This window comes from Vidua chalybeata, chromosome 14 (genome assembly GCF_026979565.1).
Source record: "Vidua chalybeata isolate OUT-0048 chromosome 14, bVidCha1 merged haplotype, whole genome shotgun sequence".
NCBI lineage: Eukaryota > Metazoa > Chordata > Aves > Passeriformes > Viduidae > Vidua > Vidua chalybeata.
This window is the reverse complement of record NC_071543.1, coordinates 9,768,566-9,786,125: the sequence shown is the minus strand read 5'-3', so window position 1 is coordinate 9,786,125 and position 17,560 is coordinate 9,768,566. Positions and strand designations below refer to the sequence as shown.

Sequence of the window (17,560 nt, the reverse complement as noted above, 5' to 3'; positions counted from 1 at the left end):
TCCACAGTCACATTCTTAAATTCTACACACAGAATGTTCTTTAAAATTTTCAATTCAGATTGAAAACCCAATGCAATAATTAAAGTTCAGGCTAAATGTTATGTAGGAAACCACAAAGAATTGCTCTTCTATGTATGCTTGTAACCCCATTCAAGCAATCTCCAATACAACTGTCCTCCAAAAACAAACAAACAAAAAAACCAACAAAAAAAAACCCACACAAAAAAAAAAAAGAACCAAAAAAATCAAACAAACCCCAAACCTGAGGAAGCCCTTTCTAGCTACTCTGATAAACCTGTCCAATGTATTTTGCTAAAAAAATGGCAAAGTTGGTACTATATAACCTGTTTTTAAACATAAATTCAATAAAGGGATAACAAAATCTATCTTAGACAACATGGTATAAAATTATTTTAGAGCTAGTTGCCATTCTAGCAAATGATATAACAATTAGGAGGAAAATCATGTAAGATTTAAATGGTGATGAGACAGAAGAAATTAACTAAGAGTAGCAAGGCAAAACACAATTAAACATTACCAGTCTTTCAAAATAATTCTTTAAGAGAACCAATGTTGTAAGGCATAATATGAAAATCAAATCTTTAGAAAATATTGAAGCAATTAAAATCAGTAGGAGTCCTCTGCTAGTATAAACATATAATCTTGAATAATATTTCTTTCTCTGTTAGGCAGCATCAAGGTTAACAGAGTAGAAAGTTAATGAGAATTCTATATTCAACCTTTAGCCAATCCAGTGTTTTGTCTGCCAGGATTTAAAGAGCACCAATGGCAAATATTACCAGTAAAACATGATTTGTATTAGTGCAAAGCTAGCAAGATGACAGAGCAGAGGAGGTAAAAGAATAATCGAGCAGAGGAAAGGATCAGGGCTTACCGATGACATAGGTGAGCAACAGTGCCAGGGTCACTGTGATAGCAGTGGCACTCAGAGCTGTGCACTTCCAGTTGCAACACCTGTAAGGTTTGTTAAAAGTGAAGGCAGGTCTGGAAAAGGTACTTCTAGGAAGAGGCCTAGGAGGTGGAGAGTAAACAGTATTGGATGTTAAGGGATAGTTCTGACTGGCTGCACTGAAGATAGCTGAAGACCCAGATCCATGTTTAAACAGGAAATGCCTACAAAGAGAAGACAAAGAATGATGTTGTAAAACCACTTAGTGATGTAAAAAGCAAAAAGGAACTATATAAGCACTGTATAGTACATACTGCATATAGCCACAGAAAATATCAAAGACAAGAAACTGTATTTGAATATCCTCTGCAAGTTTTTCAACCACACCACCAGATGTCCAGCAATGTTTTAGTGAAACAACACATATTTATTTTTAGAATAAATAAATTCTAATTTCCCCATGTTTCAGAGTAATGCTGAGGGCAGGTTGTTCCTCAGTAGAGTACTGGGATCCTCCAAGATGAGCAGCCCATGTGCCTTTACACAGGTGTGACAGAGACATGGGAACTGCTGCCAGCAGTATCCTCTCCATCTACACCTAACTGGTTGATTCACCTGGAATACTCCAAAAAAGCTAAAGCCAGTGCCATTTTGAACATTTATTTTTTACCATGGAATACAAGAATTTTTTTAAAAAGTGACTACTTAGTCACCTGATTTACAAGGATAATCCATTCTGAAGAAATGTAGCTACTATATGGGTGAGCACAATTTCTTTACTGTTCTTAATTGAACAATTTTGAGAGTAGTTTTTATTCAAATGCTTTTGCCTACTGCGGTGATTCTCAAACATACTAAGAAAGAATTCATTTGGAGACCTATTTCAGCACACTTCACAGGATTGATTGCCTTCAAGAAAAAACAGTGAAGACTTACATTAGCACAAAAAATAAGGTAGAAAAATGTGCCTTGCAGAGCAGGCTCTGGTGCAGAAGTATAGAGCAGTTTTTTATAGGAGGAAGAATGGTTTTTCAGGATTGGCAAGGGCTCTCCAAGAGAATTTAAGAAAGGTTATTTAATGTTAAACAATAACTTACTGTGATATGTGCTCAGAAATTGTGGCAAAAGGGTTAGTTCAGGGCTGACCATACCAACCACATATTCTTTTGGAAACATCAGCTTTCTTTGGTCCTTCTTGCCTTTGTTTTATCTAAGGGAGCAAGCTTCTTCAGTGCCCTCTTTTCTGATAGGTGCACCTCTAAAAGTCATGCTACAGCACGCACCTAAAGGAGCTTAGAGAAGCTTGGTGTTCCTCTGTCTCAAGCTGAGAAAGCAAGTGACATGGTCCAGAATCTTCCCAATGGCAAATGTGCCTTTATGCCTTCAGCAAGGCACAAGAACAATTTTTGAATGCATAAATGGATCAACCAATCCATGCTGGGAGAATTTCTTTGACGAATACACAGCGGGATGCATGCAGGATCAAATACTCAAGAGTATGAAACATTGTTATACTATGACATTTGACTTTAAGAATATTGTAAATACATGTTCCTGAAATGGTAATTGCTAAAATGGTGTAATGAGTATGGTATTATGTATTTCCATTATAAGACTTTAAAAGAAAGGTTACGGTTTTCAAAATGCCAGATTATAGAAAATAAAAAGGTATTAGAGAGCAGTTTTATCTTTTAAAGAGCCCTTTAGTTACATAAAAAAGAAAGCAAATGAGAATAAAGGTTAGCTTGCCTTGCAATTTACAGGGCCTGTGTATCAGGAGTCTTATGACTAAACCACAAGAATGAAATTTGAGTATTAGTTACTTCTGCTTCATGAATATTACCCAAATGAGCTGCACTCAGACAAAATTAGACATCTGACCCTGAGTACAGCATCCTGGCAGTGCATCAGACAACACATTCTAGTCTTCCTTCCCACTGACTTCCACAGCTGTAAATACACACATTAGAAAGATGGCATAGCTCTCCACATTGTAATGTTACCTCCATTTTAGTTCAAAAATTATAAACTCATACACAGTAAAATAATAAATTCAAATGAAGTAATAGAACTGTTTACAGGACTATATAAACCTGCTTCTTTCCTATCAGGCCATGAGAACACAGTTGGTTATTTTGGATTCAATGCTTTGCTGTCACACATGAAAGCTTCTGCAAGTATGAGAAGTTTTTTCTCAGTCAGCAGTTAACGAGATGCACAGTCACTCAGACTTCTGGTAGGAAAAAATGTCATGGCACAATTCCTATTGATATTTAGGGGAATAGAAGCAGAATCACCACATAAAATAAGACATGTTATTAGATAGAAGCATATATATATATATATATATATATATATGAGAAGTATGTATGTATATATACATACACACACACACATGTATATACACACAAATATTACAAATATAAAAAAATCAATTGTTCTTTGCATGCTTTACTTGTTCAAGACATAATCACAAAAACCTACTTATTTGATAATTTCTCATTTAAATTTTTTTGAAATTACAGCAAAAAGGTCTGATATTGGCAGTATTGATTGTCCTCTATGGTGCATAGCTCAAAGGTATCAGAGGTAAAGGGAAGGAAATGCTGAACAGAAAATTGTTATTATTACAGCTCTAACAACCTGCAATCAATAGCCAGGAATAATTTCATACTCTTGCACAGGAATTTATAACAAGAGCTTGATGATAAAGTGCTAGTGTGCAGAGGCACTTCTCTATTAGCAGCAGAGTGCACAGAACCTGGGTCCAGATCACTCTCTTTTGAACAGATGAGTCCATTCACACAGAGGAGAATTTACAATGCTCTAATTTGTAACAAAACTGAGATTCTGAAGCAATGGTACACTGAAACTGAGCTACCAGTGAAATAATGCTGAGAAAATGTATAAAAAACCCAATTGTTTATGACTTCAATTTTTGGAAAGTATATTGAGTACCCACAGACATTTCTATAGAATTTGAAAAACACTGGTGGCACAAAGACAAATTTCTAAAGCCAGACTGTGACTATGTTCTCATAAACTCAGATGACTCCTCATCTGTCTGAGCACACCACAGTTCCCAAAGGAGTCAGGACATGCTAAGCTGTTGCTATCAATTCTATAAAATCAGGCTCTCTTTCTAAAGAGCAAAATAATAAAACCTGCAGTTCAAAAGTTTAGATTTGACTGCAGCCTGATGTGTGCATTAATATTTGATCTAAGTGAAAAGCTAAGGCCTGTGGTGGACTTTTTTTTTTTAGTAAACTGAGAACACAAGAAAAATCAGCGCATTTATAAGGCTGATTGATAACATCACTCCTTCCAAGTGAAGAAAAACTAAATGTTCACAAAAACATCAAGAACATCCATAAAGAAGATGATAATCTCTTAAAAAGAGAAATATAGGACATAATCTGTAAGGCATTTGTTAGTGAAATGAAAGTGACTTAATATTATTACACTGATAACTCTAAGACATAAATAAATACTAAAGGCTCAGTAATAACTTCACATATAGAAGAGGCAGTTGGAAAGCATTCCCTGTTTGAGGTCACCACAATGTCTGTTTGGCTGTTCATCCATCTGTTCATCTCTACAAATGTAAGACTTTTGAACTTTGAATCCTCTCAAGAGAAGTTAAAGGAAAGAAAAAGATCCTACCAGGACCAAAGCCCTCCACAGCAGCAAGGGAAGCAGCAAAAGCCCTGGTGAGGCTCCTTTGCTGCACGGAGCTCTCTGCCCTCCTGCCCGGCACGCACTGGGGAGGGAAGCGGAGCCACGGCTCACCCGCCACGGACAGGCCCAGAGAAGGAAAGGGAAGGGACTTCTTGGGAAGCTCAGCTGGCACAAGGCCTGAAATCAGAGCTGTTAGTCCTGCTGGTGGCAGAACCCCGTCCATTCTGTGGAGATGCAGTTTCCTGTGGCTCATCCGAGTTTAACCTCACAAGGAATGGCAGATAATTCCAAGAGAACACTTCATACAAATTATGAATTCTTAGCTAGGAGAAGGTTAGAGAAGAGTTCATTTCTTTAAACGCTTCTCCATCAGGATATTTCTTTATGTACTTCTGGCTCCTTATCTGGAACAGCAATTTAAGTCTTATAAAAGTTTGAAGCAACATCCCATCTGAATTCATGTGACAATAACAATACTATTACAGAAACCAGATTAACCCCACACAGAATTCTGTAATTAAATTCTGAGAAAATATTTTTATATCCTGATACTGTAGAAATGTCCCTCAGCTTTGTCAAGGGCTTGGTATCACTTTTGTAACTTTTTATGCATTAACTCTTTGCCCAGCATCTGTAGGCCCAGACTTTTATTTGTTCCTATAACATGCTTTCCTTCCATTTCCATTAAAAATCAAGAGTTTGTAAGAAGAAAAAATGAAAACCAACAACACACTTGAAAGGGAGCCAACAGCTAAGTTAGAAACACAAATCTTGCTATACCTTGGCTGAAAAATTAGTCTGCATTTCTCCTGGATAAACCAAGTAGGAATACATTTGCACCTGTATATGTTTCACATTCAAGAAGTAGTTACATAAAGCATTACAAATTGCTGCAAATCTATGTGATAGAAAAACTAAGAAGATTTCAGTTCAATCATCAAAGTTGCTCAATTTCTTTTCAACTACATTTTATAGCTGCCTATAATGTATGTAACTGTATATCTATACTGATATTTAATTGAAGTAATTCCTTTAGATGTCAACAGAAGTGCAAAGGAAATTTTTAAGAGGCGTAGCAGATGAAACAGAAAAAGGATTGTGTTTTTTGGCATAGCCAGAAAATATATAGAGATGGTAGCCAAAAGGGATTTGGAATTGATACAGTTTCCCATTTACTTTGGCAAACACTAACAAGAAGACATTGGTACCAGCCCATATTAAGTCACTTAATATTTCCTGTGACAGTAGTAAAAAGCAGAAATTCACTCTCTCCTGGTTTTCTATCCATTCTATTCTGTACTCAAAGTGGGAGGGGAAAGAAGAGGACACTTCCAAACTTACATAATAATCAGAATATATTTTTTTATAAATCTCCCATATGGCTCTCAACAAACTATACAGTATAAAACCAAGGCAACTATTATATATATATATATATATATATATCTAAAAACCAAGACACCCACTTGATCACAAAGATATACACACACTATACCCTCATCTTGAAAAACAACCCAGGAAAACTGTATCTGAATATAAGACATGACTTATAATTATAGATAGAACTGACCTATAATTTTATAGCCTTTGTTTCACCTTTTTATGTACAAGAAATATGGGAACAAAATGGTCATGGGTGAAGACAGAAATTACCATGAAAACTACTTATCTAATTTATTTTATAATTGTATTTTTCCATGATTTCCATGGATTTTATAATTGTATTTTTCCATGATTTCCATCCAACGATTTGTCTTTGGGAATAGAACCACTTTGTTAAAATTTCCTCTTTGAGCTGGACTTGCTTTTTGAATCATTCACATAGAATTGTTTCCCTTTATTCACCCATGTTTTCTTTACATGGCATCTGAAAACTGAGCACTGTGCAAGGATGTAAAAGGAATTTGTATCCCTCTCTTTTTGCTCCAGTACTGAACAAGTGGTGAGATGTGGCTCACTTGTCTGCTGTTGCTGGAGGCAAGCTAGGCCTGCTAACCAGGTGACTAAGCTTTCAAATCTGGCAGAAATCTGGGATAATAATTATATAAATATAGGATGGTGCCAAAATCAACCAAGAGCAGCTTCTATAATGGAACTGTTATCCAAAATACAACTGCTTTCTGTTTTCATTTGCTATTTAATGAAAAAAAAAAAATTACCACACTGAGGACATAAATTACTCTTGCATATACCAGTATGGGCTTTGCTACTCTGATACATGGTGACATCTCTACATTACTTCAGTAATCTTCAAAAGTGCTTTTCTGTTAAAATTTGCTGTAGCAATCCAACTCAAACAGCAGCTGAGTAAAACAACCAATGCACACAGAAATTTGTGATGTAAGCAAGGAATAATCTCATTGCTAGCTCTATCTTTTTTTTTTTTCTCAAGAAATGTTAACATTATTTTGTGGAAAATATGAAAAACAGTAGTTACAAGAATATTTATGTAAGTCATATAAAGTACATCATATTTGCAGAGTATTCAAGAAGGATAAAAATCCCAATATTGTAATTTTCTTGCCTATATTCTATGGCTGGAAGCATGACTTAAAGAATGGAATGAGTAACTGAAGTAGTTGCCCCTCAGTTCTCTTTGCCATCAATTTCCTTCTATGAATATTCATGCATATTCTGACTTTTGTTCCCAGCATTTCAGTCTACTTCCAAGTACCTACGCTCACATGCATATGGTCTAACCCAAGCTGTGCAGCTACTGTGACAAATAAGACAAAGTTTACCTGACAAGAGATGTATCACATTAACTACATAAATACTATTTAGTCTTTGAATCCAGCTTACCTAGAAATAGCTAGCCAGAAAATAGAAAATTTTTGGGCAGTAACATTACACATACATATCTGATTCTTTTGGAAATTAAAAGGAAGAATTGTTTTCATGTCTCTGACCACTTCTCACAACCTAGACCCTTTTTATTAACCTGTATTTACTGTTCTCTTTCAAAATTTAGATTCAGTCTACTTCTGGTTTTGTAAAAGAAAACACTATTTCATAGAAAGCTGAAAGGCTGCTTGCTTATTGGTGGCCATAAAATCACAATATAGCTTTACATTTAGTTATAACTTTATATACCATCACATTATTCAAAATAATGAGCAAAGAGTATCTGCAGTGTGATTGTTCAAGTTACTATATTTGGCCTCCATAAAAAACCCTTACACAAATACTATTCCACTATTCCAAGGAAGCCCACACCAGAGTTTCTCACAAAAAATACAATACAATTGTAAAATACAATTTAAATTGCCCTACTGTCTTTAGTGACTGGACCTCAAACTACTCAAGGCAGGACCCTCAAGTGCCATTGCTGCTGACATGAAAGTTGTACTTCATTGTAGCTGACAAATGTTTATATTTTTATTTCCATAAAAGACACCTTCCTTCTCGCATTATTAAATTTAAGGTCATATTTACAGCTTTTATTTTCAGTTCATGGTCCTACTGATAGTCTTCAATTTATCTTTTGGAATTCAGAAGACAAGTATTTTCAGATCTTTTCTTCTGTGCATTGAAAACACATGGGACTCAGAATGAATTTAAAACCCTTGCCATGTGTCTGTCTTTAATATGGTCAGCCTCTACATGTGTTGATTTACTGTTTAATTAGGTAGAAAATGAGAAAATACAAGAGAAATGTCATAATAGCAAATACTGACCAACATAATTTGAAGAAAAGATCATAAAGGAAGCCCTCCCCTGCATTTATTCTTGGAATAGCCCCAGATCTGGTCATTTAACTCAGGAGTAGGCTCCATTTGCAAGCAAGTTCCCAGTGAATTGCATTGCTCAAGTAGAAAGTGTCTCCCTGTTTGGTGGCTTATGAACATTAACACCTGTCTGCCTCGGGAGCTGTAAAAGCTGCTCTGCTTGCTATGGAAACCTTGAACTGGGAAACAAATCAAGGCACAAAAAAGTGTTTTGAGTCTCTGCACTGGAGGCAGGATTTACAAGTTCCACAAGATGGTCAAATGCCAAGACCAAGAAGAAAGATCAAACCTTCCAAGAGCCCACACTGAACTGTGTGAATTTCTAGATGCAGTTTTATTTAATTATTTTTCCTCTTAAAATTACTCCAGCTTACACAAAATGGGACTATATGCAGGTGTCTGTGATTTGAAAGGCTATCAATGTACTTCCTGAAGAGAAAAAACAATTATGAGGTTGATTTAAAAAGATAAACCATTGTACAGAATAAATCTCTTGCTTGTTGTCAACATCTCCTCTACATCGAACAGAAATATAACCAAGTTATTTTCAGGAAAACAAATAGAGCTAATCCTACCTATACACCTTAAATAACTATGTAACACAGAAAGGAATGATTCCATCTGTATGATTATTCAAATACACTTCTTGAACTCCAAAACTCTCAAAGTTTTCAAGTGTTTAGAGACATAATCAAACTTTAGGGCTCTGAAATATTGCTGAATTGTAACTAAAAATAATAACTGCCTTGAACCCCAAATACTCCTCTTATTACTCTAGTACTTCAAAGTTTTATATAAATTAATGATAATTGAATCTCAGGTTTATGGTCTGGTACCTCACTGTCCCCTTAGAGGACCTATTACCATGGTGATAATATTGCTTAAATTAAGCTGTCTTTTTGCTCAGGACTTGGCTCATTGCCAGTGCAGTGAAGGGAGATTTCAGTCCATTCAGCACAGCATTAACCTTTCTGCCAACACTGCTAAATGGGCTGCAGGAACTAGGAAGAAATCTGATTTAAAAAAGGAAGGAACAAGCAAATATATGAAATACTGATGCACAAAACAGGAGTAAAAACTCCACTTTGAAACAAAATCAAAATTAGCTAAATTTTGAGATTTAGACATAAGAGTTAAAAATTCGAATGCTTTGGTAATCTATGTCAAAACTTAACTCAAAATAAGTGTGACCAATGGTTTATCCATGAGGATAAGACTATAAGGAGAATAAGAAAAATGTCAGGTAAAAATCCCTACTTAACATCTAGATTTTACTTCTTCTCTGGGGATTTGACTGAAGTGGGAAAATAAATAGCAAACAGCAGGGAAAAAAAAACAAACTAGGAAAGCAATATATGGAAACAAATACTGAGTTAACTAGAAGGGCATGGAGAAAATGAAAAACATTCTTTGAGCTATCAGGGTTTAATACTTACTCCATAAAAAGTAGTAAGCTATGCTCAGATGGGGCTGTCGGAGATAATGACAATGTATTACACTGTAAATCACAAGATTTGAAGCACTAGAGTAAAGTATCTATGAACCCTGAAAAAACAATTATTTTAGTGGAAAGGAAGGGAATAGGCAATAGGTTGCAAGTACTTTATTCTTGGGGAGAGGGAAAAAAACAATTTTTGTGAGAGCCCAGTAATATTATCCTAAAAAAGAGAATCAATGTTTCCTGTGTTTTTATGTGGTGTGAGAAATCCTTGCAGTCTTTTTCTGGCAATGCTTAAAAATTATTTCTCTGTGTGACAATGAAATTACTGCATCTTCATAAGAAATTTTAATAATGGCTATGTTTATTTTTCCCAGACTGCATTTGCATCTCTGGGCACATTACAGTGCTGAAGGCTGCGGCACAGTCACCAGTTTGAGCTGCTACACCTCCTACAGGTACAGCTCTTCTCCAATTCCCTCAGCAGCAGGTGTTCCATAACATGTCCTCTGGAGTTCTAAAGCTGTTCTTAATTCTTATTTTTATTTGGGTTGCTTATAATCAGAATAACTGCCAGAGTTAGGGAACTGGCCTTGGCAATGACACACAGACAGACTTTAATTTTAGCTTTTAGTGTGAACTTGAACAAGTAATTCCATCTTTCCAAGTCAGTCTCATCATTAAATAGTTGCATTAGTAAGTTAGGTCTTGACAAAACTGCTTTGCAGATTAGTGCGTGTAACACCTCTAGGTGAAGCACAAAATAAAATTTCTGATTTGCCCTTTTCTATAAAAATGTAACCAGGTTTTGCTGTACAAGAAAACTTTCAAACATATACACCACAGTATATCTTCACTGCAGCCCTTTGCCATCTAATCTAGGGTTTCAAACTTTAATTACGTAAGAGTACATTTTTAATTTGAGTATTACAAACATTTTCAGAACTAGAGAATTTTCTTTTACATAAATATGACACATTAATATGGCATATTATGAGCAGACTCATCAACTTGCTTCATTTCTGTCTGTCCAGAGTGAATAGGTTTTACAGTCACATGATTAGATCTAGGAAATCTTTTCCTGTCTGAAAATTCTCTAATATTCCATGGCAGTAGATACAACATCAAACATATGTTCTGTTTATGGATTAACAGGAGATACAGTTGGAAGAAAAGCTGAACATGTGTATTCTGATTTTTGCCCAGTGGTTACAGTAGGGAATACATTACTGTCTAAGTCTTCTTTTTGATTGCAAATGTTCTATATTTAACAACAAAAATATCTGCTTAGATCTATTAGGTATGTAGATATTAGCTAGATTTGGTATTATTAAAGATTTGGCACAGAAACATACCATTGAAATGTTTCTCTTTATTTTGTAGGATTATTTTTAACAGGCAGCTAAACATTAATGGAGAAGGAAAGCAAGGGAATCCAGATATTAGGCCAAAGCACCAGTTCAATTCTAGCAGAATCATTCCCTGGTAAAGGAAGGGAAAATAAGCTGCAAACCCTTCATTTTCTCTAAGGCTGTACTGTGCACTGTAGACTTCTGGGAAGTGGTGATCACAAATGTTTCTTATTACAGCGCTCCCCTGCTATAGCGCTTGTCTGCACACAAACTGCAGATACCTCCTGGCAAACAGACTCACAGGTTTTCCTTATGGATTATCCAGCCTTTCAGCCAGCTTCATGAAAGGCTTCTGATTGGAAGCAAATTATTGCTTCCAATGGGGAATTGTGTGACCAGTGGGGGCATGAAATCAGCTGAAACAACCACTGAAGGGTCAGAACGTGGAAAATTCCCAGGCTCTGTGAATGACTAATGTGTGGCCCAAAGGATGTTTTCCAGTCTGAATTCCTACTTCACTGCACAGCCCTTTATATAATTATAGATATAGCTATATATCTCTGTATTTGTCCTTTAAGAGAAGCTTCAAATTTGCAAAAAAATAGTATGAAACCAGAAAATATAAACCAAACTCAAAAGAAAAATACATTGCAAAGTATTGAACCCAATGAAGTCTGATGGAGATGTACTGAACAGGGATGCAGAGCCTTAAAAAAATCTACCTGACTTTTAATTGAAACGAACCAAAAGTTCATGGGACAGAACACCCAGAGATCACCCTTCTTGCAGCATAAAGTATAGGCAGATATATAAGCTTGTTACACCAGAAACAGCAGAGATTTATCTTTATAAAGACTGTGTAAGCAGAAGCTTCTAGCTCCAGATGGATCAGCTGAACTAAAGAGTTGTTTATGTTCACTTTTTCAGAAAAGTTTCCATCCTCCTTGATTCTTTTTGAGATTTTCCTTAAGACAAATAAGGAAGGTTTTATTTCAGAATGAATTGGTGTGTTCCTCAATCCCAACTTAATAGCAGAATTAAAACTTGACACTTCTGATGAGCAGCAGTCAAATATTTAGAGACATATATTAAGATTAATTTTTGTAATAAAATAAAACCAACTTCATTATAAAAGAACAAAATCTAGGTTCCAGTGATTAATTGTGATAACTGGGGCTCAGACATACGTGTTAAAAATCCCCCGAACATTTCTGTGCATAATACTTCATATTTTCTGGGTCCAATTAGGGGGATGTCAAAAATTTATCTGTTTCATCAGACACAACTTTCACAAACTCTTGTCCTTTACGTGCTTTAAAATGGCAAAACCCAAAGGAAACCCTAGTTAAAACCTCCTGGTACTCTCTTGACAATGAAGAGGAAGAAGACCAAAAATTAAGATCTTGTTTTAAAAATCAAGTCAGCAAACACAGCTGTAGTTGAAAGCAATCAAATTAGCTAATACTTATCCGGAAGAGGTGAAAAAAAAGCTTATTATAGTCAAAAAGTCAGAGAAGATTGTGCAGAGCTTTGGGTATTGAAAAGTAAGTTGCCTGAATACAGAATGTGTTTGCTCTCAATTGTTTTTCAGAGCAGATTATTTGCATAAATTGTGAATGAGCCTGAATTTGCACCCTCCCTTTCCAGCTGCCAGAGGTAAGTCTTGCCATGCCCAATATCTCTCTTGGTATCATTTCTCCATCGCCAAATGACAATAAAATTATATTTGGCTATATATGCAATAAAGTACTAAATACATATTGAGGAAAATATTATTTTAGTATTATTTCTGTTCTTTTCTTATCAACAGAAAAGCTACAGCCTGACTAGATGATCTCCAAAGGTCCCTTCAAACCCAGATTCCTGACTGTGTGACTCCAGAAGGACACTGATGAAACCAAACTTCTATTTGCTGGTTACAAAATGGTCCTGGGAGAATGTGGGAGGGCAGGACAAACACACCAGCACATGACCATAAAATCCCAGTGTGTAACCTACACACATTAAAGGAATCACTATCTTCCAAAACTTTGCGTAATGTGCTTTTTTGAATATTTTTGCCCTAGATGAATCAAGCAAATACGGCCTCACATGGCTATTTGAGATGGTCTCAAAGCCAAACACGTTGGCATGTCCTGAATGACAGACTTGCAACTGCCCATCACCAGCTTGTGTCCATGTCAGGCCTCCTTCCTATCTTGTTTCTTCTCCCCTCGACATCTGAGATCTTCTGCGCACAACCGCGGTCCATACCTGGTTTCCAGCGGGATGTTGCTGTTCAAGACCCAGCTGTTATGAAGGTGCACTGAATCCTGGGTGCTGGTGGGGGGTGTGGGGGCAGCAGGGCTGGGCTGGCTGCGGGTGGTCATGGATCTCCTCTGCAGCGAGTCGGCCGAGGGAGGCGGCTTCCTGGCACACGTGCACGCGTGTGGCGGGGGAGGCGGCGGCGGCAGCGGTCTGAAGGTGAACTGGTTGTGAGGGCTACCAGGCATGTCTGAAACAGCAAGGAAAAGACAACCAAACACACGGAGGGTTATTATTTTAGAAAGATCAAGACTGTCTTTAGATGTTGTTTTGCAGTTAGTGGTTCACTTATGTTCACCGTAATTAAAAAAGGAAAGGGGAAACTGAAGTCTTAAACTGAAGGAGGACAGATTTACATGAGGTATTAGGAAGTGAATCTTTGTTGTAAAAGTGGTGAGGCACTGGAACAGGTTGCCCAGAGAAGCTGTGGCTGACCCACGCCTGGAAGAGTTCCAGGCCAGGTTGGACAGGGCTTGGAGCAAGCTGGGCTAGTGGAAGGTGTCCCTGCCCACAACAGAGGCTGAAACTGGTCCCTTCCAACCCAAACCATTCAGTGATCCTGCAATATAATTATTATTGGGAATAAAGCATTGTGCTTTATAATGTTCTTTACCCTGTTTCCTGTAAATGTTGCTGCAATATTTGAAATAATTTAAAATATAACAGTCTACTGAAACAGAAGCTATCAAGATACAGACACACCCTACAGCACTGTAATTCACCAACAACAGCAAAACAAACAAACAAAACCAAAAAGAAAAAAAAGAAGGTGATATAATGTTGACTTAATTTGTCAGGAATTTTTGGGGATGAAGGTAAAGAACATATAAATGGACACTGAATGGCATCACAGATACCAACTGATTTCACAAGGTATAATTCTCGTTTAAAACATCTGTGAAAGAAATAGTATAAAAATTAGTCTTGCACTTCAATTTAAGAGAGAAAATGACTGAATAAGTCCTACCCTCCAACAAACATCTTTCCTAAAATAACGTTAACACATTTCTGGAGTCTGTTACTGCATTTGCTAAATGAGAGCTGAGAAAAGGTCTCTGAAGCACTAATCATTCAGACACCCAGAGAAAAGGTTTTATGGCAGCTAAAGGCAGATGAGCTGGCAGGGAGCTCACAGCCACTGGACCAGTCTGAGAAGGAGACAGAATGCCTGTGGTGGGCACCCAAGGCCCTGCTCCCTGTGCTGCCACTGCCCTAAAGGACCCTCAGGCTGCCCCCCAGTACCCAAGGGGATGTTGTACCTGCACAGGCTCCTGTCCTGTGCTAACAAATGCTGCCACACGGCTCAAGGTGGCTCAGTCTGAGCCACTGAGCTTCAACCTTCCTGCAAAGGACAACAAAGACACAAATAGGGTGCAATGGTACATTCAAGGAAGAACAAAACCTTGTTTTCTCTACTTCTTCAAAGTCTCCAAAGAATCTGACCACAGCCAGATACACAGCTATGGACAATAGCAAACATTTTGTAAAGAAGATAGTGGTAAAAAATGCTGCCAGATTGAGTAATCTGTGAACTTGTTAACCTGAAACTCCTCCAGCTACTTCACCTCAGTGTCTAACACGGCTTTATCCCATTTCTGTACTCACCCTCACTCTCCCTTTTACCTTAGCAGATGTCCAGTTAAATTTGCAGAAATCCAGCTGGAGCAAAGCTCTGATGAACCTGCAAAAATTCCCTGCAAGAAACTGTTGCCATCCATTTACAACACATACTTTCTTTATATTATGACATGATGTGTCTTCAAGGCGAAAGATGAAAGTGTATTCCCTCCTTTCCTGGAATAGCTTGTGGAAAAAAAAAAGCACCTTTTTCTCTGTGACAGTCCCAATTTACCCCAGCTGGAGAAACAAGGTTGTTTAGTGCTCCACATAAGCTTTTCAATGCTGTGGTAAGCAAAGCTGTCACAGATTTGGCCCAGGCTTAATCCTTTTAATTTCATTGATCTTTTATCAAGGCAGGATTCTTACAGTTGCACTAAGGTTTATGCTATAATATTCGTTTGCATACACCAGAAAAGCAGTTCTAAGCATATTAGAAAATTGGAGACCTCAGTAAATTAAATCACCAGAGTCAACAGTCCAGGGCTCCAAAATAATCTGCTAAGGCACTTTCATATAATAATTAATCTAGGTAAATCCCGTATCCCGCTATTTTAGAATTGAAAGCTACCCAGATTTTGCACATATTTGATGTCCAGCATCCTTATGTACTTGATCAATTACATTTCCTTACTTAAGGTATCAGTTGTAAATCCACTCTACAGAAAATTTGCAGGATTATTATATAACCTATAATTTGCATGACAAGCCATTTCAATGGTTGAGCCACTGTCCTGTTAGAAAAATGCTGATTTTTGCCAGGACACACAGTTAGACTGTACAAGGTACATCAAGAGCTGTGCAGTAAATGCTGAGCAGCCAAGGTGACTGCTTCTCCAGGTATTTGGGAAAAAACCTGTATTATCTATATGGCAACACAACTTTTAGTTGCCTTCCTCCCCTTCTATCTGTCCTGTCCCTATCCTGTCAATGGCACACAATTGTCTGACAGAGTTTAGTTTGTTCCATGCAATAGATTGGTTCTGCTTTTGAACCATAAAGTCTCTCTGGCTCATAGGGTACCTTATATCTCCCAGTGCAATTTATCACAATACATCAACACATCAGATTTCCTGGGGGGATTCCTTTTTAATTATCACACTTGTCACCCTTTCATCTAGCTACTGGCATCACAGAAAATCTCACATTGGAGCCTGATTATTTTGGTGATTTAAAAAGTCTTCATCAGACCCTCATTTCAGTGAAGCACTGCAAACTCATTAGGCTGAGAACCAGCCTGAGTTTCCAATTAGTTTTTACAGACTTTCTTATTTGGCAGAGCTGGTTTTATTTTGCTTGAAACTAAGTCTATATCTCATTATTTTTATAACACAAAAAATATTGTTTGGGATATAAAGCAGCATTAAATCTAAATACGCACACTTAGGATTCTTTAGGACTCTAAATAAACAGCAGACTACATAAAATAACTTACTGCAAAATCATTTAAATACCTAAAAGGGGATATTATGCAAGATAATTTGTCTAAAGCAAACAAACTTCCAAAATGTACGAGACTGATATAGGAATTGGCTTACCAAATGCTATCTGTAACAACTGCTGCTTTTATTTTAATGGCTGCTAATAATGTTCATATTTTTTAATTCTTGTACATTAAAACATTTATGTATGATATGTAAAGACAGACTTATTTGTTTTCATTGTCTCCACTGATGTGATAGACATTTCCATTCATCTAAAAATGTAACTATATAACATTATTTCAGCTCAAACTTTACACTTGGAATAATTTGCTTCCAATCAGATTTCCGCCTGAGGAATAACCAAGCCAGAAATTGTTCTCTTGATCTTCATCATTGGCCTTCTCATCTGCATTTAGCTCATTTTTTTTACAGACAAAAGAGACTGTTTAAAAAGTTTCTAAATTCTTTCCCCTGAGAAGTAATTTTTTAAAAAATAGTCGTCTCCTTTCAGCAGAGCACATCTAAAACTGCAAAGATTCCTGAAAAGATCCAGACAACATTCTGGTGATTTCTTCTACTCCAACTTGCACATTCCCCATCCACTTCACAAACTCTACTCAAACTTTTTTCTACCTGTCGTTTTTTAAAATATATATTTATTCTTAGGGGTTTTGCTTTCATTATTCAATAACAAGAATAACACAGTAAGTGCTAATTTTATTAGCTCTTCTGCTTTGAGGTACTTTGCAAACTTCATCCACTCACACCAAGAGAAACTGCAGTAGGGATGTCAGCTGGAAACAGGAAAATCTTGTCTTGAAATTCTGCTAGCTTGAAGGAGCTTTACTTTCTCTCTTTCCTCTGAAATTTGAAGGAAGGAGTTGTTTTTATCCCCTGAATATTTCTTCTAACATAAACTGATTTTCCTTAAGAGTCAGGCTAAAATGCCTTTGTAATCATAAACATGTAGTTAAATTGCTTTACAGACTGGCAAAACCAAAATAAACAGCTTAATCAACTAGTTAGCACATAATTTAAAGTTAGTTTTGAAAATTAGCCAAGCCTTGGCAGAACTATTTTCCTAACAGTTCTGAAGTATATTTCACCAT

General features: G+C 36.7%; 1 protein-coding gene across 1 annotated transcript in view; it reads right to left on the bottom strand.

Moving 5' to 3' along the window:
- Positions 1-17,560, bottom strand: part of TENM1 (teneurin transmembrane protein 1) — a 304,289-nt gene that overhangs the window by 136,640 nt on the left and 150,089 nt on the right. Inside the window, exons 4-5 of the mRNA XM_053955867.1 lie at positions 13,360-13,600; positions 896-1,134 (exon numbers count right to left, since the gene is read on the bottom strand). Of these exons, the coding sequence (XP_053811842.1) occupies positions 896-1,134; positions 13,360-13,600 (480 nt within the window). The remainder of the gene's footprint in view (positions 1-895; positions 1,135-13,359; positions 13,601-17,560) is intronic.